The 23,110-nt window shown below is 49.7% G+C and overlaps 1 protein-coding gene across 5 annotated transcripts in view; it reads left to right on the forward strand.

Annotated features, from left to right (window-relative positions):
* GRAMD1B (GRAM domain containing 1B) overlaps positions 1 to 23,110 on the forward strand; it is a 116,232-nt gene that overhangs the window by 26,426 nt on the left and 66,696 nt on the right. Inside the window, exon 1 of one of the 5 annotated variants that reach the window (XM_030964826.1) lies at positions 5,094 to 5,241. The exons of 3 other annotated variants lie outside the window; for them this stretch is intronic. Coding sequence is in view for 1 of the 2 variants with exons in the window: in XM_030964823.1 (XP_030820683.1) it covers positions 19,030 to 19,052 (23 nt within the window). In the remaining variant the exon portion in view is untranslated. Of the gene's footprint in view, positions 1 to 5,093; positions 5,242 to 18,900; positions 19,053 to 23,110 lie in introns of those variants that run through there. One more of the 5 variants, XM_030964823.1, reaches the window with a different exon arrangement.

Raw genomic sequence — 23,110 nt, forward strand, 5'->3', positions numbered from 1 at the left:
CTGGACCCCAGAGTGTCCCTTCTTGTGCTGAAGAGTCGAGTTAGCAGATGGAGCTGCTGCTGCTGGTGTTTGTGAGGAGTCAGTGCCATCTTCCCCCTTTTTACAGAGATTTTTAGCTCAAAGCTGTGGAGTGGAATGGGTGTCTCAAGGTAGGAGCCCCTTGGGTTGCTACAGCTTTAATCTGCTTCTGTTTTTAATAAAATCTCAGAGGTTTCAAGCTTCTCTTAATCTTGGGGATGAGATGGGGCAAAAATTCTCTGAATTTGTAGTGACTTTGATATGCAGTGGGCAGGGAAAGGATAAATGCACAGGCGAGGAGAAACAGTGCAGGGATAAGTGAGACAAAACCCACTCGTGGAGCCAATAAATTGGAGGGCAGAAAAAGGTTTGTTTTTCACAGCATATTTCCTTCTGTTCTCCCCTTGAATTTTTGGAGGATCTGGGCCCACAATAAACTGGGTTTTGGCTGAGGGGAGCTGAAGGCACAGGGGATGCTGATCCTGCTGCCTTGGCAGCTGGAGGAGAAATTGCTCTTGAGGCACAGGGTGCTGCCTCAGCTTCCCCGGGGCTGGGGCAGGGTGTGAGTGCTGGGAAGGGACCTGGGAATTGCTTCCTTCAGCTGGAATGCTGCTGTCCTTACAGAGCCCTTTGGATCTCACAGCCATCAGCTCTTTCTGACTGCAGCTGCTCACTGCAGGGCATTTCCTTCTTCATTCTCTGCAGGGACAGAAAAATTCCACTGGTGTGAACTGGGCATTCGAGGTGTTTTGCAGTGGTTTGGTGAAGGATCCTACTGCTGAACAAAGCAGCTCTCTCCTGGCTTTGCAGTCAGCACACACACACACCCCCCCATCATGGGCTGTTCTGTGCTTTCAGTGCTGTAAATCTTTGGGATATGAAAAGATTTGCAATGGTTACCTTGGGAAATGAGTGCATCTTCACATTTCATAGTCAGCAGTCAAAAAGGAGAGGTACCAACCATTCCAGAGGGGTTTGGAACAGCTTTTTATGGATTTTACCTCTGCAAGGCATCCCCTGGCTTCCTTCTGAGCTGAGCATCCACACTTTTCACCAGGTGTTTTCTGCCATTTCAGGGGATTTGGGGAAAGCTGGGAGAGTGGTAGTGGACACTCTGCTGGGTCAGTTCTGCCCTTGAGAATTTAATTCCAGTAACCATTAGACCCCAACTCTCTTTGTTTCAACAGAGAATTCATTCTCTCAGCTTTCTGCATCTTACCCCACAGCAGCCCTGCATCTGGCAAAAGGAAATGAGTGCATCTTCACATTTTGTAATCAGCAATCAAAAAGGAGAGGTGCCAACCATTCCAGAGGAGCTTGGAACATCCTTTTGTGGATTTTACCTCTGTATGGCATCCCCTGGCTTCCTTCTGAGCTGAACACCCACACTTTTCACCAGGCGTTTTCTGCCATTTCAGGGGATTTGGGGAAAGCTGGGAGAGTGGTAGTGGGCACTGTGCTGGGTCAGTTCTGCCCTTGAGAATGTCATTCCAGTAACCATTATCATGAAACTCCTCCAGAGTCTCATATGAACAGAGAATTCATTCTCTCAGCTTTCTGCATCTTACCCCACAGCAGCCCTGCATCTGGCAAAAGGAAATGAGTGCATCTTCACATTTCATAGTCAGCAGCCAAAACAGAGAGGTACCAACCATTCAAGAGCTTAGAACATTCTTTTATGCATTTTACCTCTGCAAGGCATCCCCTGGCTTCCTTCTGAGCTGAACATGCACACTTTTCACCAGGCGTTTTCTGCCATTTCAGGGGATTTGGGGAAAGCTGGGAGAGTGGTAGTGGGCACTCTGCTGGGTCAGTTCTGCCCTTGAGAAGGTAATGGTTACTGGAATGACAATCAAACTCTCTTTGTTTCAACACAGAATTCATTCTCTCAGCTTTCTACATCTTACCCCACAGCAGCCCTGCATCTGGCAAAAAGTCTCCGAGGCAGCTGCTCCTTTAAAATGGAATTGCCTGTGATGGGAGAAATCTGAGAGCAGAGCAGCTCCAGCAGCTCCCTGCTCAGCTCTGCCCTCTCATCAGCCTCGTCACTGCTGCTTCCTCTGGGCCAGGCTGCAGTGCCCACAGCAACCCCCAGAGCCACCCCAGGGCTGTCCCCCTGGCAGCCCTGCATCCTTCCTTCCACGCTGGACTCCGAGGTCACGCCTCTGTGCTGCTTTTCCCCCTGCCCCACTGTGCGTGTGTAACCCAGCTGGGATTTTATCCTCTTGGGCTCCAGCCGTGTTTTCCTCCCCTGCTGCTGCAGGGAGGCTCCCTCAGGCTGCTGGGACTGGCCTGGGACAGATCCCCCCTTCCTGCCGATGACTGTAACCGTGTGAGTGCTCGCTGACCTCTGCCTTTCTTCTTCTGCTTCTTCGCCTCCCCCTCCACTCGCCGTGGCCTGTGCAGAGTGTGTGTTGTGCATCTTGGTGTGTGGAGCAAGGTCAGGCACTGGGATGCCTTCAGCCCCTCTGCTTTTTCCCCTCTTCTCCTCCAACTTGAACCTAATACTTGAACCTAATACTTGAACCTAATACTTGAACCTAATACTTGAACCTAATACTTTTCCTCTCCCTGCTTTCCTTTCCCTCGATGAGCCCTGCCCCAAACCTCTGGCTGCTGAGTGCTGGCTCTGCTGAACCCCTTCCTGCTGTTTCAGTGCCATTCCCATGGGAATGTGGGCCTGTTTGGGGGTCTGGCAAAGCTTCCAGCTCTGTAAGAGTTCATGATTTCTTTACTCTTTGCTCCAGGCTTAGGCTTCTCTATGTGAGTTCAGCTTTGTGCAGCACCTGCCGCCCATCAGCGCCCTGAGGAGCCAGGATTGATGCTGGGCTCCCCAGGGGAGGGTGGCTCTGTGGGTTAGGGGCATCCTCTGCCCTCTGTTCCTGCTGCCAACCTTTGTTCTGCCCTGTTGTTGATGCCACTGTCACTGGGAGAGCCCCTGAAGGGGCTGGGGGAGGCTTTCAGTGCTGCTCTGAAATGCCTCTCTGCAGCCTCAAGTTGTGTTCTTTGCTGATTTGTTCTGTCTCAGGTTTCAGAAATATGAAGGGTTCAGGATCTCTCTCCTCCTCTGCAGTCATCCCTCTGATGGCTTTTATTCTTAAAGCCAAAAAAATATCATAGTGTGCATTCTTCACCAGTTTGTCTGAAACTGGAGGTTATTTTTAATAGGATATTGCAGGAGCTACCCCACAGATCCAGATGGGAACACAGGTTTGGTTTCTCCAGTGTCTCCATGGATGATCCATCAGGCAGGGCCAGCCCAGGGACTCCAGGCTGTGGGACTGCACAGGGAGATTTAGCTTGATGGACTGGAAAGACTTTGGTTCCAACAGGTCTGAAGGCTTTATTTAGGCATTTAAAAGCACTGTGATTTGGGGAGTCTGCATGTTCAGCGTGATGCTGAGTGGAAATCTTCTCCTGTTCAGGCGCTGGGCTGTGGTGTGATGGGAATTATTTCAGGCCCTGAGATAATTCAGGATCTCCTTGTCTCTAAGAGCAAAACCAATCAAGATTTCTGCCCGAGGCAGTGACCCCGTGGCTCACAGTGGCTGCACGTTCTTGGCAGTGAAGGCACAAATTAGGAAATGCCTTTCCTTTGAATTGCCCAGAAAAGGAGAAGGGGGATTTCTCTCTGAGGTGTGCCGTGAGTCACAGCTCTCTGTTACCCAGATTTGCAGTGACTGAGCCTTTCCCGGCCTGGGAGAGGTTCTTGCACCACCTCAGGCAAGAGGAAGGCTGAGTTCAAACAGGCAGGACGATGAGGAGAGGCAAAGAGCCAAAACACCGTGTGAAAGCAGGATTTCTAAATTCTAATATTGCTCAAGAAAGCAGCAGTTACAACCTGAATCATCCCAGCCCCTCTGCCTTCCTGGTGCTGCCCCTTATTCTCCTGACACAAATGTTCTTCCTGTCCCCAAGTCTCTCTGGGGAATCGTTTTTCTCCTTGTGATGGAGGGCTGTTTTTCTCCACTCTCTGATTCCAAGTAGGAATCAGAAAAAGGTAGGAATATTCCAAGTAGAAATCAGGAAAAGGTAGGAATATTGCAAGTAGGAATCAGGAAAAAGGTAGGAATATTCCAAGTAGGAATCAGGAAAAAGGTAGGAATCAGAAAAGTAGGAATCAGAAAAAAAGGTAGGAATATTCCAAGCAGGAATCAGGAAAAGGCAGGAATATCCCAAGTAGGAATCAGAAAAAGGTAGGAATCAGGAAAAGGTAGGAATATTCCAAGCAGGAATCAGGAAAAGGCAGGAATATTCCAAATAAGAATCAGAAAAATGTAGGAATCATAAAAAAGGCAGGAATATCCCAAGTAGGAATCAGGAAAAAGGTGGGAATATTCCAAGCAGGAATCAGAAAAAAAGTAGGAATCAGAAAAACATAGGAATATTCCAAGTAGGAATCAGGAAAAGGTAGGAATATTCCAGGTAGGAATCAGAAAAATGTAGGAATCATAAAAAAGGCAGGAATATTCCAAGTAGGAATCAGAAAAAAAGTAGGAATCAGAAAAACATAGGAATATTCCAAGTAGAAATCAGGAAAAGGCAGGAATATTCCAAGTAGGAATCAGAAAAAAAGTAGGAATATTGCAAGTAGGAATCAGAAAAAAAGTAGGAATATTCCAAGCAGGAATCAGGAAAAGGCAGGAATATCCCAAGTAGGAATCAGGAAAAGAGAGGAATATTCCAAATAAGAATCAGAAAAATGTAGGAATCATAAAAAAGGCGGGAACATCCCAAGTAGGAATCAGAAAAAGGCAGGAATATTCCAAGTAGGAATCAGAAAAATGTAGGAATATTCCAAATAAGAATCAGAAAAATGTAGGAATCATAAAAAAGGCAGGAACATCCCAAGTAGGAGTCACCAAGAAGGTGCTGTGCTCCTGTTCCACCCTCCTGTCCCTCCCAGGAGCCCAGGCTCCAGGGCAGAGCCTCAGCAATGGCTCTGCCCTGGCCATGGAACTACAGCTCCCATCATGCCTGCAGAGAGAGAAATGCACTTTTTTTTTTTTTTTTTTTGCTGGAAATGAAGCCCCATGTGACTTCCCAGCTGCTGCAGCCCGGAGGGAGTCCCTGCAGGGTGTTTTTTCCAGGGAAATGGAGGTGTGCCCTGGCTGGCAGAGGCTGTGATGGCATCTGCAGCGCCGCGCGTCGCTGCCGCTGCCTTCGGGAAGGACTCGCGACTGTGCGCACACTGTCCCGGGGATCTGTACACCTGTAACCGAGGTGCATATACCAGTTAAACTCTCTCCTCCTTACATTCCGACATTCTCTCCCGCAGTTCTGCCTCTCTCCCCGTAACATTTCCTGATTTGTTTCTAATCTCCCCTCCCACTGGTCCTGTCGCTAACAGGTTTTGTTTTGCACGCATTTCACAGACCCAAACAGGGTTTGGTTTTTTTGGGTGCTTCCCTAACTCCTGCAGCCTTTTCTATTTATTTTTTTTGCCGCATGGGAGAATCACAGTGTGGCTGAAGTGGTGCCTCGCAGGCAGCACATTGAATTCTCTGCCTGCAGGTCACACACCTTTCATCTGTCTGAGCTCTTTGTTTGCACTGCTGGGCACTTGAAAAAGGGAATTTTTTCATTCCCTGGGAGCCTTTGAGAGGTGAGGCTCTTATTCTATAAATAGAAAAAGGGAATTTTTTATTCCCTCGGAGTCTTTGAGAGGTGAGGCTGCTCTGGAGCCCTACGGAGGATGCCCTGCTGGCTGTGAGCTGTGCCTGTGGGAAGGGTAATGCTGACAAAAAGCAATGTTCTCTAATTGTTAGGAATCCTTTTGGAGGAGCTGGAAGCCCGGGCTAACAGGACCGTGGCTGTGGCTGTTTATAGAGCCTGGAATTCCTCCCCGGAGCTCAGGCATTTCACAGTGGGCTGTTCCCTTCCTAGGGCTGCACTTCCTCAGGAGATGTTTCCTGTTTGCTTGTAAGTTCAGGAGCTGCTGCAGCCACAGGGAGCCTCTGCTGTAATGGGGCTGAAATGTGGAAGTTTGACTTTTTCTGAATTGCAAAATTATGACTCTTTAGCTCAGGATTTGCTGAAAGTCCTTCATGAAGCTGTTGTGCTTTCTTTTTTTTCCCCCTTCCCACGCTGTTGCGAACTTGGAGAAAATCGCAGAAGTAGAAATGTCATTGAGGGACATCAGTGGCTTCATGAGAGAGGGATTGGGGAGCGGAGGGTGTGGATTTGCTGTTTGTGGTTCTCTGTGTCTGCATTGGATGCACTAGGAGGCTGAAATAAGCATTCAGAAGAGGGGCTTTATGTCCCTGACAAGGCTGTGTTCCATGGAATCATGGAACGGTTTGGGATGGAAGGGACCTTACACCCATCCAGTGCCACGGCAGGGACACCTTCCACCATCCCAGGGTGCTCCAAGCCCCGTCCAGCCCAGCCTTGGGCACTGCCAGGGATCCAGGGGCAGCCACAGCCAGGGATGAATTCCTTCCCAGTGCCCCATCCAAGCCTCCTCTCTCCCAGAGCATTTGTGTATCCTGAGCACAAAGGAGCAGCGTGCCAGCGTGGGTTTGTGCAAGCATGCGTGAGCACAGTGCAGCACAAACACGGGGCAAAATCCACATTTCTGTGTGCCAGGGCAGGAGCCCTGTCTGTGCTCATGGCCCTTCCTGGGGGTGCCTTGGTGCTGAAGGCTCCTGCCTGTCCCCAGCCTGCTGCACCCCTGCAGGAGGGTGACATCTGTGCCACTGTGCTCCAGCACAGGCTGGTGCCCGGGCTGTCAAATACTGAATATAACAAACACTTATGCGTCTGCCGTGGCTGTAAGTTAAATATTGAATATACCAAACCCCCCTGGGTCTGCCAGGGCTGTGAAATACTGAATATAATAAACCCTTGTGGGTCTGCCATGGCTGTAAGTTAAATATTGAATATACAAAACCCCCCTGGGTCTGCCAGGGCTGTCAAATATTGAATATATTAAACCCCCCTGGGTCTGCCAGGGCTGTGAAATACTGAATAATAAACCATTGTGGGTCTGCCAGGGCTCTAAGTTAAATATTGAGTATACCAAACCCCTGTGGGTCTGCCAGGGCTGTGAAATACTGAATATAATAAACCCTTGTGGGTCTGCCATGGCTGTAAGTAAAATATTGAGTATACCAAACCCCCGTGGGTCTGCCATGGCTGTAAAATATAGAATATACTAAACACTTGTGGGTCTTCCAGGGCTGTCAAATATTGAATATACCAACCCTCTGTGGATCTGCCACAGCTGTAAAATACTGACTATAATAAACCCCCATGGATCTGCCAGGGCTGTGAGTTAAATATTGAATATACCAAATCCTGTGGGTCTGCCAGGGCTGTGAGTTAAATATTGAATATACCAAAATTCCCCCCTGGGTCTGCCAGGGCTGTGAAATACTGAACATACCAAATCCCGTGGGTCTGCCAGGGCTGTAAGTTAAATATTGAATATACCAATCCCGTGGGTCTGCCAGGGCTGTGAGTTAAATGTTGAATATACCAACCCCCCTGGGGTGTGACAGTGCCTGTGCCCAGTGCAGCCACAGTGCTCTGGTTTTGCAGAGGCTGAGCTGCCCCTCAGTGTGTTCAAACCCCTCAGTGTGTCCAAACCCTGCCATAAATCCGTCTGTGGGTCCCTGCGTGCTCCTGCTGCGTGCCTGAGCGCCGGGGGATGAATAAGCACTTTCAGGCAGCACTTTCAGGCAGCACTTTCAGGCAGTGATGCTCTCAGAGGCTGTGATGTGCCTGAGCTCTGCAGCGTTTCCCTGCCTCCCTCTGCTCTGCCTGCCCGCTGCCAGGGCGCTCTGGGGAGCTGCTGGGCTGCCTGGGCTGCCTCGCAGGCTCCAGGCTGATTTCCTGGAGCAAAGTAGGCCAGGAGGAGCGGCAGGGAGAGAAGCTGGGGGATGGATGGGGTGGCGTGAAGTCACCGTGCTCCGCCAATCCAGGCACACGCAGCTACGGATGCCTCCCGATGCTGGCACCCAGCGCACCTTTCCTGGGGCTTTGGTGCCTCCAGCCCGAGCTCAGCGTGCCCCAAAGGGTTACTAGGTCAGGCCCAGTCGTTTGAGGGTGTTGTGTGAGGTGAGTGTGCTCAGGGGGTGCAGCTGAGCAGCCTGCGCCCCGCGTTCCGCACTGTGCTCTCTGGTATGGCTGCTCCGCACCATCGCCGCTTCACCTGCCTGCCTGCCCCCCCTCACTCGTCTCTTCCCTCCCCACATCCATCCCCCTCGTGCCTGAGCACTCCTCCTGCACCTGTGCACTGCCCAGAACCCACCTGCTTCCTTCCTGTCCTCCTGGCTCCTCGAGTGCCCACTCGGGGTGGGTGCGGTGGGCCGGGTGACTCTCCCTTCTTGCAGAGAGGGGGGATGAGCAGCTGGCTGCAGGCTGGGCTGTTCCCCTGGCTCACTGCAGCCTGGGTTCTTCCCCAGCTGGCTGGAAAATGGGTTATTCCCTGCTCTCTGGGTGCTGGGTTATTCCCTACTCCCTGCAGGCTGGGTTATTCCCTACTCACTGGGAGCTGGGTTATTCCCTACTCACTGGAAGCTGGGTTATTCCCTACTCACTGGAAGCTGGGTTATTCCCTGCTCACTGGAAGCTGGGTTATTCCCTGCTCACTGGAAGCTGGATTTTTCCCCTTCTCCCTGCAGGCTGGGTTGTTCCCTGCTCACTGGGAGCTGGGTTGTTCCCTTTCTCACTGGGAGCTGGGTTGTTCCCCTAGGTCACTGCAGGCTGGGCTCCAGCTCACTGGAAGTGGGGTTATTCCCTTCTCCCTGCAGGCTGGGTTGTTCCCTGCTCAGTGCAGGCTGGGTTCTTCCCCTTTTCACTGCGAGCTGGGTTGTTTCTCAGCTGGCTGCAGGCTGGGTTGTGCCCTGGCTCACTGGGAGCTGGATTCTTCCCCAGCTCACTGCAGCCTGGGTTGTTCCCTTCTCCCTGCAGGCTGGGCTGTTCCCTGCTCACTACAAGTCGGGTTTTCCCAGCTCCCTGCAGCAGCTCAGCCTGGAAAGGAAGCTGGGAGCAGCAGCAGGAGGAGGAGCAGGGTCCTCTCGGTCCCTCAGCATCCTGCTGGACCCTTGGGTGGTGGCAGGGGGGAGCATTTGAGGGCATGGCAGTGACTCAGGTCTTGTGCCAGGCTCCAAACGAGTTCCTAATCTGGGGCCATCCCCTTGAGATGCTTTTCCTGCCCTTCTCTGGGGGGCAGAATCTCTGGGCACTAACCCCTAAGCGACTTCCATTGTTCTCATCCTCCTGCCAGGTTGTTTGCCTGTTGTTCTTCATCCTCTTTTGACTTTCCCTTTCTCTCCCCTCCCTCCCTCCCTCCCTCCCTTCTCCCCTGATGCCCTTGTTCACTGCTAGGCCAAGCAGAAAGCATGGAGACGTCTGATATGGCGACAGCAAAGGTAGGATGGAAATGCTGCCGGCCTCACTGTGCGTAAGTGGTTTCGCTTGGCACCTTCTTACTCTGTCTCTCCACCTCCCTCCTGCCCCCTGCCCGCCCTCCCTGCTGCTGGGAGAGCCAGGGAATCACTCTGGGATGGGGTTGGAGCCCTTACAGTCCTGAGGTTGGAGGAAATGCTGCAGGGGTGGTGCTGGAGGCAGAGGTCGGGGTGGGAGGGAGGGGATTTGGGGGCTTGTGGTCCCTCCGTGGCATCTGAGGTGGGAGCAGGGATGCTGCTGGATGAGGGAGTGACACTAGATGGTGCTTTAGGGGCAGCTTTCCACTTCCAGGGACGGTTGTGTGAGGAGAAATTCCTTCTGGCAGCCTCTTTCATTTTTTTTATATTTTTTTTTGGAAAGGATGTCGGGGGAGTGTCAAAAGCGAGAAAGTCATTCGAGCTTATGGATGCATCCACCCTTTTCTGTGAGGCTTCTCTGCTGCCTGTGCCTTGCTTTCGCAGGGTTCTGTGGGCTCTGCTTCCCTGTGGGCTGGCAGTCTGGGAGTGGAACGGGGTGGATGCAGATGGCTTTGAGGTGGGAATGGCTGGGAGGCCTCAGAGCACCAGCCTGGCACCACTGGGCGCCTTCAGAGCCAAGGTTTGTTCTCCTGGGCACCAGAAGGACCCTCCCTGGGGTCAGAGCAGGGTTAAGGTGCAGGGGATGTGTCTGCAGAACGTGTTTGAGGTTTTATCTCACAAAGAGATGAAATTCAGCGTGGGCTGGCAGTCTGGGAGTGGAACTGGGTGGATACAGATGGGTTTGAGGTGGGAATGGCTGGGAGGCCTCAGAGCCCCAGGCTGGCACCACTGGGCGCCTTCAGAGCCAAGGTTTGTTCTCTTGGCCACCAAAAGGACCAGGGTTGAAGTGCAGGGGATGTGTCTGAAAAACGTGTTTGGGACTTTATCTCACAAAGACATGAAACTCAGCGTGGCTGGAGGGAGCCATGGCTTGCAGGGAGTGGGGAAGGGCATTAACAGTTAAAAATCTGCTTTTGAGGCTGCTCTGGATCCTCCAGCGTGGCTGTATTCCAGGGAGAAACTCCCTCCTGGGTGTAGAATTCCCTGGTTAAACCCCTCACTGATCTCATGGGTGCTGCTCACACACTGCAGGGCTCGTGTCTCAGCTGGAGCCCGAGCTGAGCTCTCCCTGTCACATTTATTCCAGCTGTAACGCTCCATCCTTTTCAATTCCCCTTCCCTGAGGCCTGGATGATGCTGGGGAAGGTTCTGCCCCAGGACTGGGTTGCTCCTTGATGCAGCTTTTGAGTTTTTTAAGTGTTTATCAATAAATTGCATTATGTGCTCCTGGATAAATGTTGCTTTATAAAAGTGAACTCATTCTCATATTTGCTGAAACCTCAACTGCTGCAAACCCTCTTCAAGCTGGAGGGCTTGGAAAAAAATATCATTGAGGGTGCTGAAGGGTCTGTGGCATTTCAGTTAGAGTTGTGGTGGCGTTTTTGGGGAACTCAGTTTTATCTCTGGCTTGAAAAACAGACATTTCCCACGACAGGAACAACAGAATCACTTGAAAATTGTTTTTCTCTGTGCCTGTTTTTTTTGTAGGTTTTGGTTTTAATTAAAGGGAAATGTTATCTGCAGTGTTAAAGCACCATCTTAGTGTGAATGTGCTGAAAAAAAATCTAATTATCTTTTTGGGGAAATGGGAAACTGAGTTGAGTTTGAACCTTCTAAAACAGATACAATTGGGAGTAGTTATATAGACATTCCTGGAATGTGCACAGGTTTATGATATTCAGTCCCCAACTCTTTATTTAAAACCCTCAAATTCTGTTTTCTTTGCTGACTTTGAGCCAGCTACCCCTGTGAGCAGTTTGGAGCGTCGAAGGGAGGTTGTTAATTTTGCTTAATTTCTGCTGAGCTCAGTCTGGAGGAATTTCTGGGGAGGTTGAAGAGATTTGTTTCCTCCCATGGGCTGGGATGTTCTGTCACAGCTGCTGTCCACTGTGTCACCATTCCATTGGTGTCACCATTCCACTGTGTCGCCCTTCCATTGGTGTCACCCACCTCTCCATTGTGTCACCCTTCCATTGGTGTCACCCTTCCATTGGTGTCACCCACCTCTCCACTGTGTCACCCTTCCATTGGTGTCACCATTCCATTGGTGTCACCCTTCCATTGGTGTCACCCACCTCTCCATTGTGTCCTTCCTTCTCTGCTGAGGCGCCTTCCAAGCTTGTCACTGTCACATTTTCTGATAAATCCCTTCACCGGGATTTTTTTCTCCTGGGAAGCTGAGAAGCTTCAGAGAAAAATGAAAACAATAATTATCTCATTGCTTCTCCTGTGTTTTGTTGTTTTAGAATGTGGTTTAGAGATTGTTTATCCAGCAGGTGCTTGTTTGATTGGTTTCATGTGAATTGTTTTGATTTCATGACCAATCACAGCCAAGCTGTGCTGGGACTCTGGAAGGAGTCGGAGTTTTCATGATCATTCTTTGTAACTTTCTGTCTGTATCCTTTCTCTATTCTTTAGTATAGTTTTAGTATAGCATTTATATGATATAATGTAATATTATATGATATAATGTAATATGATATAATGTAATATGATATAATGTAATATGATATAATGTAATATGATATAATGTAATATAATATAATATAATATAATATAATGTAATGTAACATAACGTAATATAATATAATATAATATAATATAATATAATATAATATAATATAATATAATATAATATAATATAATATAATATAATATAATATAATATAATATAATACAATAGCCTTCTAAGAACATGAAGTGAGATTCTCAATTCCTCCTTCATCCTGGGGGAGGAAGGAAATACCACACAGGCTGGCTCAAGAACTGGCATTTCCTGCCATGCCAGAGAATGGTGTGTTCCTCCCCAAAAAAAAGGGAGAAATTCAATTTTAATCCATCATTCATCCTCATCTTGGGGCTTTTCAGAGCTGCTGTGGGACAGGGACACGGGGCTGTGTCACCTCCAGCTGTGCTTGGCCTGCCAGAAGTGAAACCCCTGCATTGCTCCATCCCTGCTCCTTGCTGAGTGCCTGGGAAAAGCAAATTAAACTCTTGGAGAAGGGGGAGGAAAAAAATCAGGTCAGCGTGGAGCTTGTTGAGCAAGCAGGAGTCACTTCCCAGGTGAAATGGAGATTGGAAAATCAGTGAGCTCCCATCACTCCTGGCGCTGCAAGGTTCTGCTTCTCTGCCCTGCAAACATACACAGAGAAATCCTCTGGATTTTAGGAAATTGTGAGAGGTATTTCAGCTGATTTGCTTGCTCCTTGCTGAGTGCCAGGGAAAAGCAAATTAAACTCTTGGAGAAGGGAGGGGGGAAATGAGGTGAATGTGGAGCTTCTTGAGAAAGCAGGGGTCACATCCCAGGTGAAACGGAGATTATAAAATCGGTGAGCTCCTCTCACCCCTGGCACTGCAAGGTTCTGCTTCTCTGCCCTGCAGACACAGAAATCCTCTGGATTTTAGGCAGTTGTGAGAGATATTTCAGCTGATTTGCTCGTTCTATCCTGGGGGAAATGTGTCCTGTCCTGAGCTGGAAGGGGCTGCTGAGTGAAGGCAGCCAAGGTGCCTTTTTGCAGCATCACAGAGCTGATTTCCTTTTTGCAGCATCTCAGGGATTTTTAGAGCTGATTTCCTTTTTGCAGCATCTCAGGGGTTTTTAGAGCTGATTTCCTTGGCTTTCAGCAGGCAGCACTTGGCTGGGATTGCTCAGGGAAGGACAAACCAGCTGTGTGTGAATGAAACAGCGCTAAATATTCAACTTTTACTTTCTGTGGTTGCCTCTGTGCTTCCAGCTTCCCCCAGGCCTTGCCTGGACAATATCCTGTGCAAAAATTTTTATTTTTTTATTTCTGCCTGCCTGTCCCTTGGTGCAGATGTCCCTGCCTCTGCAGAGGCCATGTCCAGCCCTGGTTTATGTGACAGCACCAGCAGTATTTCTTTCATCCAAGCAGGAGGCCAGGAAAAAAAAAAATTAACTCTGGTTTTGTATATTCCAGTCCTAACTTTTAAAATCCATGATAGTTTGTGCTTACAGGTCAGGAAAACATCCTGTCTTTTTGTCCAACCCTCTTTTTATTTCTTCTTCTGCTCCTGATCTCCCAAGTTTTCCTTCAGTTTTGAGAAAGTTCTGCCTGGTTTTGGCTTTGTTGCTGTTTTTAGTGTTTGTCTGTGTGTGTGCTGCTGCTTGACTTCCTCCTCCTGACTGGGGCTGGAACCCCAAGGGAGGTTTTATTAATGGAATTCTTCATCTGGACCAGGAATACTCAAAATGTTACTGGCACCAGGCCAGGATCCAAATGATCTTAATTCTTTTTGAAGTTTGTGAGAATTTTTTCCTGGGAGAAAGGACAGGGATGAGGCAGGACAACACAACCCCATGAACTTGTCTTATTATTATTTATTGTTTGTGCTGAGCAAAGGATGCATCTAATTAAAAAAAAAAAAAAAGAGATTCCCACCCCCAATAATCCAAATGGGATTCTGATAAAATCATTGGATTTACAGCCTTTGTGGCTGGAGGGGAAAATGAACCTTTGGTCTAACATGCTGTAGGAAGGGTGAAAATGGTAAAAATTTGTGTTTATGGCTCTGTGAGGGCACCTGCACATCCTTCAGAGCTGATGCTCGGCCCAGCTATGATGTTTATTTTCACAAAACATCAAAACAAACTCTAAGGAAACCCACTGTTTACCCTTTAATGCCTATTTTTAATTTTTCCTATGGAAAAAGAATTTTTACCCAAATACCAGTGCCTTGGGAAAGCTCTTTTAAATGCAAAACATGACCATGAAAGATATTTGCCACTTAAATCGACATTTGCACAGATGAGGACGATACACCAATGATGCTTTTTACAACCATTCCCAGAATTACAACCTGCAGTTGCACAGAGCAGAGAGAACCAGGGATTTTTAGAGCTTCCCTTTCCAAAACAGAGGCCAGGAATGACTTTGGACCCCTCCAGCCACAGCTCTGACTGGGTTTTTTTTCCATTTTCCCCTTTAATGCGCTGGAGTAGGTAGATAATTAATCTGGAATTCATCTTGCATGTGACTGACAGGTATTCTTAGCTCTGAGGAGGTGGCTGTGCATAGCCCATCCCTCCTGATACCTACAGCTGCTTTTGGCTTGCCTTATTTCCATTTTAATACCTTTTTTTTTTTCCTTTTTCCTCACTGGAATCGTTAAATGCAGAGGATTGGGGGGAAATTGAAGGGTTTGTCCATTCTGGCACAGCTGGATCAGCCAGAATTTGGGATTGGGGTTGGGAATACCTGACCCATAGTCCCTCCAAGGCTCCTGCTGGGAGGATTTTTTGGCCAGCCAGACATTTAAACAAACACCTTCCCAGCCATCTCCTTCCTTTAATAATTTCCCCACTCCTCACATTATTTGGATAGAAAAAAAAAAATTAAAAAAAGGAAAAGTGCATGACTGCTTATCTCTTAATACCTTTCTTGCCTGAGCTTTGATTTCCTAACATGTGACTCTGCAGCATTAGGCTGTCCTAGATTTGCCAAGCTTGCAGGTCTCCTGACCCATTTTACAGCAGTTGGGATTTGCCTCCCTCTTTGACAACCTGCAGGCCACAGCTGCAAAGCTTCTTCTGGAGAAAAGCCCAGCCCAAAGCCCGGCCCAAAGCCCGGCCCAAAGCCCGGCCCAAAGCCTGGCCCAAGCTGCTCTAGGTGGGGCCTGAGAAGGGCTGAGTCTGGGATTATGCAGGGTGACGTTTGAAGGTGTTTTTTCCATGCTGTTAGTCATGGGGAAAGGCCTGTGCCTGACTTTATGGTTAAATGAGTGCTTTTTGTCCAGAAAGAAGCAAGAAATGAATTGGGAAGTTGTTGTTGGGGCAAATTCCCAAAGCAGGGATTTGGGGTGTCCCCACCTGCCTGGGGCTCTCCCCATTTCAGGGTTACTCCCCCAATTCCTCAAACTTCAGCCCAAGGTGTTGTTTCATTTCACCCAGCATGGAGTGATCCAAGCCCTCCAAAAGTGATTTTCTGCTGAATTCAGAGCTGGAACTTTGCTGCTCTTCATCTCTTCAGGGTTTGGGACAACCAGAAAAAAAATCTGTTGTTACCAGGCACAGTAGGAGAGCAAAGAACCACATTTGTCCCTTTCCAGAGGGGATGTGGGCACCAGAATCCCAGAGTTCCCTCAGAAAACGTCAAAAGAAAGATTTGCAAGCCAGGGCAGAGCTCTGGAACTGCCTCAAGCACCCCCTGAGCAGTGAACAGAACAAAACAGAACAAGGGTGGTGATTTTACACATCAAGGTTTTCTTGTCAGCCCACTCACAATTATCTGCAGCCATGGGGATGGGGTGTGAGTGCAAAAAAAAAAAAATTACAAAATAGCATTTAAAGCCCTTCGAGAGAGTAGAATATTTATTCACACACAGCTGCCTGCTGCCTTTCCTCTGCCACCCCTAAAACTGCTGAATTCCTGCAGGATTTACAACCCAGACTCTTCCTATCCCAGGACCAAACCCCTTCAGAGCTGTGTGGAATAAAAGTGTGGATGTCCATCCCAGGTTTACTTTTTAGAGAATTTTACAGATAAATAATGAAATTATAAATGATTTGGGATACACTGCCCCACTCCCCAGCTCCTGCTGCGTGCAGTGTGCTCGGACCCCGTGAGATAAACAAGAATTCCAGGGAAAATCAACGTGCATTGCAGGAGATGGGGGTGGAAAGGCGATATTTGGCACTTTTCAGGCTTCCATTCAGAAATTCGGTTCTCCATTAGGAATTTTGGTTTTCCATTAGGAAATTTAGGTTTCCATTAGGAAATTCAGTCTTCCATTAGGAAATTCAGTTTTACGTTAGGAAATTAGGTTCTCTATTAAGAAATTCAGTCTTCCATTAGAAAATTCGGTTTTCCATCAGGAAATTCAGTCTTCCATTAGGAAATCCAGTTTTCCATTAGCAATTTTGATTTTCGCTTTAGAAACTCAGTTCTCCATTAGGAATCTTTGTTTTCCATTAGGAAATTCAGTCTTCCATTAGAAGATTTGGTTTTCCATTAGGAAATTCAGTTTTCCTTTGGGAATTTTTGTTTTCCATTAGGAAATTCAGTTTTCCATTTGGAAATTCACTTTTCCATTAGGAAATTTGGTTTTCCATTAAGAAATTCAGTTCTCCATTAGGAAATTCAGTTCTCCATCAGGAAATTCAGTTCTCCATCTGGAAATTCAGTTCTCCATTAGGAAATTCAGTTTTCCATTAAGAAATTCAGTTTTCCATTAGGATATTTGGTTTTCCACTAGGAAATTCAGTTTTCCATTAGGAAATTCAGTTTTCCATTAGGATATTTGGTTTTCCATTAGGAAATTCAGTTCTCTATCCGGAAATTCAGTTTCCCATTTGGAAATTCAGTCTTGCATTAGGGAATTCAGTTCTCCATTAGTAATTTTGGTTTTCCATTAGGAAATTCAGTTTTCCATTAGGATATTCAGTTTTCCATTAGGAAATTCTGTTTCCCATTAGTTTCCACAGCCCTCAGGTGAGCCTTGGAGGGGATGCCTCTCTTCCCTTCAGGAAGCTGCAGAGGGGATCTTTGTCAGGAGCTGTGGTGATAGGGACAAGGAGAAATGGGTGCAAATTGAAATTCAGGCTACATGTCCCAGCAGGGCTGGATTTCTCTTTTTTTGGCCTGAGCAATCAGCTCATCCCTGCTCTGGGGTAGGAATTGGAGTGGGGGTTTGGCAAATCCCCCCCAAGCATCAACGACCAAATATTGCAGCACTGGCGGAGTGGGGAGAGCCCTGGGGCTCTTCCTGCAGCTCCCCTGCATGGAGAGCACCTTGTGCTGGAAGGGAAAAGCAAATCAAGCTCCTGCTGCAGAAAAAGGCCAAGGGAGCACAGCCCACGTGTGTGAGGGGCATTCAGACCTCCCTCCTGTGCTTGCTGGCCCCAGAAACCGATTTCAAAGTAGGGAAGCATGGCCAGGGCTGAGGGGAGTCTGCAAGGGAGAGGGAGAGGGGCTTTATGAGAGCATGGGGTGACAGGGCAGGGGGATGGCTTCACAGTGACAGGGAGGAGGGGTAGATTGGATAATCGGAAATATTCTGTACTGTGAGGGGCATGGAGTGCAGGGGGGATGGCTTCATGCTGGCAGAGAGGAGGTTTAGATATTAGGAAATATTTACTGTGAGGGGCAATGGTTTCACACTGGTGGAGAGGAGGGTTAGATTGGATAATCAGAAGTATTCTTTACTGTGGGGGGCTTGGAGTGATAGGGCAAGGGGGATGGCTTCCAGTGACAGAGAGGAGGTTTTGATATTAGGAAATATTTACTGTGAGGGGCACGGAGTGCAGAGTGGCTTCGCACTGATGGAGAGGAGGTTTAGGTTAGATAATAGGAAATATTCTTTACTGGGGGGACATGGACTGACAGGGCAAGGGGGGATGGCTTCACAGTGACTGAGAGGAGGGGTAGATTGGATAATCGGAAATATTCTTTACTGTGAGGGGCTTGGAGTGATAGGGCAAGGGGGATGGCTTCACAGTGACAGAGAGGAGGTTTTGATATTGGGAAATATTTACTGTGAGGGGCATGGAGTGCAGGGGGGATGGCTTTACTCTGATGGAGAGGAGGGTTAGACTGGATAATCAGAAATATTCTTTACTATGAGGGGCATGGAGTGACAGAAGGGATGGGTTTGCACTGAGAGTAGGGTTGGATAATAGGAAATATTTACTGTGAGGGGCACGGAGTGCAGAGTGGCTTCGCACTGATGGAGAGGAGGTTTAGGTTAGATAATAGGAACTATTCTTTACTGTGAGGGGCGTGAGACCCCAGAACAGAGAAGCTGTGGATGTCCCATCCCTGCCAGCGTGCAAGGCTGTCCAAACCGCTCTGCCGGGCGCTGTCCCTGCCGTGCCTGGGTGCTGTCCCCAGCGGCCCCTCGCTGTCCCTGGGGGCTGTCCCTGGGGGCTGTCCCCAGCGGCCCCTCGCTGTCCCTGGGGGCTGTCCCCAGCGGCCCCTCGCTGTCCCTGGGTGCTGTCCCTGGGGGCTGTCCCCAGCGGCCCCTCGCTGTCCCTGGGGGCTGTCCCCAGCGGCCCCTCGCTGTCCCTGGGTGCTGTCCCTGGGGGCTGTCATCAGCGGCCCCTCGCTGTCCCTGCCATGTCCGGGGGCTGTCCCCAGCGGCCCCTCGCTGTCCCCGGGGGCTGTCCCCAGCGGCCCCCCGCTGTACCCGCGCCCCCGTGGCCGGGCGGGGCTGCGGGCCGTGTGCCGGCGGAGCGGGGCCGGGCCGTGCCGCGGGTGCCATGGCACGCTGCGGTCCCGCGGCTGCCGCACATGCTCAGCAGCAGCAGCAGCAGCAGCAGCAGCAGCGAGCGGGGCGGCTCAGCCCCAGCCCCCGGCGCTGCTGCCGTCGCTGCTGCTGCGCGGAGCCCTGCGCGCCTCGCCGCGGCTCCGGGGGGCGGGGGCGGCCGTGCCCCGGCTCGGCGCATGGGGCTCGGCGCTCCCCGCGGGACGCTCGCCGCCCGGGGCTGCTCCAATATGTGCTGGCACCTCTGGAGCTGTCAGTGGGCAGACAAGGACACGGGCAGCGGATTATCGTGGCTGTACTAATGAAAGGGTTCAAGCTCGCCTGGTAAGCGCGCGGTGCGGAGAAGGGCTGGGGGGTCATGATGCTGATGCTGTGGTCCCCCCGTCTCTCCCTGAAATGGGGGAAAAAGGGATGAGATCCGGCAAGTTCCGCTGCGGCAGTGCCGGGGGGATCTGGCTGCGGGGAGGGAGGCACGGCAGAGGCTCCGGCGGTGGATGCGGCGCTGGGCCGCTGCTGCCCGGGCAGCTCCGCATCCGCTGCGATGCCCGGAGCGCTCCGGCCGCATCCCCCCCATCCCTGCTCCGCTGCCGGGCTCTGCCCGAGCCGCCTCACCCGGCTCGCACAGGGAAATAACCGCGGGCACATTCTGCCGAAGAAAGGTGGGGGGATAAAAAAGTGTTTTGGATGCTGCGTGCGTGGAATGGCTCCTGCTCGGCTTGTCCTCTAAGCAGCGGATTTTGGGGATGCTCCTCGCTGCCGTGGTGCTGTAAGGACATCGATAGCAGAGTTCCAGGGAGCCCGGAGCTGCCGGCAAGGTACCCGAGGGCTCCATAATTCTTTCATCATTCCGGGGTGTTCTGGGGAGAAACTCACCAGGTTTGGCTAAGTGGGCAGTGAAAGAAAACATTGTGTGGGTGAAAGGCAATTTACAAAGTTCTGTGTGTGTGTGTGTCTGAAATGTTCCCAGGAAGATATTTTGTTGGTCAAGTTTGTATTTTTCAGGAGTAGGTAAATATATATATATATATATAAAAATACATAATTGTTAGTCAAGTTTGTATTTTTCAGGGGTAGGTAAATACATATATATTTTTATATACATAATATATATATAAATATATTTTGTTGGTCAAGTTTGTATTTTTCAGGGATAGGTAAATATATATATTGTATATATAATTGTATATATATACACAATTATATATATATAATATATAATTGTATTCTCTATTACATATATACATACATATATATATATGTAGTAGAGGATACAATTATATATCTCTATATAAAATATAATATCAACGTGACCACCAAAGGTTTACATAGGATCCCAAGTATATCAAAACTATTTTAAATTTCCAATATGTCAAAACCACTTAGTTGGAATAAATAGGCTTTGAATTATGATGATGAAATTGATTTAACCAGAACTTTATCAGATGGGAACGGTTCCACGGTTAACAGAGGAATGTGACTTCGTAATTTGGGTTGAATTGGATGACAAGGGCAATGGGAAGGCCTGTTTCTTTTCCTTAATCCTTTTTTTTTTTCCTGTAATGAAAAAGGAAGTAATCATAGAAATAACGGCCTCCTTCTCAACTGTGCTAGTTTGCATCAGGATGAATGTGGTGCTTTGAGATCCTCGCCTGTAAAGTGTGAGAAAACAGCAAAGTTATTTTGCATGTTATTTTACTTATTGTTGCTATTTTAATTTTATCTCTTTTTTTTTTTTTCTGTGTAAAAAATAAAAGCACCACAGTATAGCACTAGGAAGCATCTTGTACTGGGCCCCAGGGGACAGACCAGAGCCAGGGATGACTCAATAGGTCATCTCTTTTTCTAATTTCTCTAATTCTGTCTTTTATTTAATTACGCTGAGAGCCATTGAATTTTCCCTGTGTGTACATGGCTGTGTGTCACACAGGCTGTACAGATGATACAGATATCAGCATTTGAAAATATTACGTGATTTTCTTTTTCTGAATGAAGAAAAACAAGCCCCTCTCTCGCAGTGATCCGCTGTGCCGTGCAGTTGGGCTGAGGAGTTGCATAATAGCTCGGTGGAGTGGCAGAGGAGCAAAGCATGTGCTGGAGATGCTGGGAACGCTGGCATGGAGCGGCTCTGCAGTGCCACGGCCCCGCTGCATGCCCGCAAACCCGGCAGGGACATCGCGGCTGTGGCGCTCCCACTTCATCCCAGTTCATCCCAGTTCATCCCAGTTCATCGCAGCGCTCCCGGCAGCTCCCGCTGGAGCACCCCGGTGCCTGTGCGGGCTGGGGGCCGAGCGGGGGCTCCGGAGCCTTCCTGGGGACATAAGCAGCTTACAGCGCTGGGGGAAGTGCTGGCCGGGCTGCAGCAGGTGCCGCTCTTCCCTCTCCCTTCCTCGGGCTCTGGGCACTCCCGGGCCCCTTTGTTCTCCATAGAGATCCCGAGCAGTTTCCCCCAGCTCTCCTGGAATCACCTGGCAGGTGCTACCCAAGCCCTGCCTCCTCAGCATCCCCCTTCATCCCAGTCCCAAAATTAAATATTCTGATTGCTTCCCTTATTTAATTAGACAGCATTCTGGATCTCTGCAGCTGTCACTCCGTTCCCCTTAGGATATTCTGTTTATTTGGTTGTGCTGCAATATCCAGCACAGGAGGGTGAGAAGGAATGTTATTTCAGGCCCTGCTTTGCCCAAATCTGTGTGTTTGCCCCTGCTGGATGGATTGGAGGAGCACAGAATGAATGCAGGGCTCTCTGAACCTGCTTGGGGTGTTTGATGTGGGCTGGACAGCCTTGATACAAAATGGGCTTACAGGGTTGGGATTTATACAAAGAAAAAGCATCCAGTGCATGGGCTGCAAACAAATCCTCAGGTCCTTGGTGCAGCAGCAGCACTGCTGGGGTTAACCCAGATTTCCTCCAGAGCCATGCTCAGGGAGACACATGATGTCTGTCTGTACCAGGGAGGGACAGAAAGCTGCCAGCAGCACAGCCTGCCCTGACCCTCAGGAACAGCACCTGCCTTTCCCAGATTTCAGGCCCCACATCCCTCCTGTGCTGTGGGATGACACCAAATCCCGCTGGGTGGGACATCAGGGGACCTCTGGGGCTGTCCTGGAGTTGCATAATAGCTCAGTGGACTAGCAGGAGAGCAAAGCATGTGCTGGACATGCTGGGAGCGCTGGGATGGAGCAGCTCTGCAGTGCCACGGCCCCGCTGCATCCCCTGGGTGTCCCCATGCTGCTCCCTCACAGCACGCCCTGCATTTCCTGCACTGCTGCTCCCTCACAGCACGCCCTGCATTTCCTGCACTGCTGGTCCCTCACAGCATGCCCTGCATTTCCTGCACTGCTGCTCCCTCTCAGCACACCCTGCATCTCCTGCACTGCTGCTCCCTCTCAGCATACCCTGCATTTCCTGCATTGCTGCTCCCTCACACCATGCCCTGCATTTCCTGCATTGCTGCTCCCTCACACCATGCCCTGCATTACCTGCACTGCTGCTCCCTCACAGCATACCCTGCATTTCCTGCACTGCTGCTCCCTCACAGCACACCCTGCATTTCCTGCACTGCTGCTCCCTCACAGCATGCCCTGCATTTCCTGCACTGCTGCTCCCTCACAGCATACCCTGCATTTCCTGCACTGCTGCTCCCTCACACCATGCCCTGCATTTCCTGCACTGCTGCTCCCCCATGCCGTGCCCTGCATTTCCTGCAGCAGCCACCTCCCCCTGCCCAAATGATCTCACCCCATGTGGCTCCCGCTGGCCCCGGGGCTCTGCAGCACAGCTGGGCACAGCCAGGGGGGCTGGGTGACATCCCAGAGCGGCAGTGGCACCCTGCAAGGACCTTCTGTGCTGTCACAGCGTCCGGCTGGCAGCAGTGATGCTGCAGCCCCCGAGGATGCTGGCAGGACAGATGACAGCAGCAATTTGCCTCGTCACAGTCTGGTGTTGTGGTTTAATTGGTCATTTTTGTGTTCTAATGCTGTTTTCATCTTTATATCGTGACCTGGTATTGTGAGGGAGAGCTTTTGCCTCCAGGCTGACGTCACGGTTATCTCACAGCTCCTCAGGGACTGTAATCAGCCAGGCCTCGAGCTTTAAATCTCAGAAAGCCGAAAAACCACAGCAGCCTTTCCCTCCCCTTCCATCTCAGGCCGTGCTGCCTGCCCTGCTCTTCCTTCTTAGGAGTTCTGGGGAGTTCATGATCCAGCAGAGATGGAAACTAATTTAGATCTTTGATGAAAAATGGAAATCTGATGCCAGAAGAGCGTTGCAGGGACAAAACCAAGCTGGTAGCTACACTTGATGTCCCATAAATGGGATACTGAGTAAAACTCTGCTCGTGTGATTTTCCTTCTTTTGTGGTTCCTTCTGCATTGCTTGTGCT

Source organism: Camarhynchus parvulus, chromosome 24 (genome assembly GCF_901933205.1).
Source record: "Camarhynchus parvulus chromosome 24, STF_HiC, whole genome shotgun sequence".
Taxonomy (NCBI): Eukaryota; Metazoa; Chordata; class Aves; order Passeriformes; family Thraupidae; genus Camarhynchus; species Camarhynchus parvulus.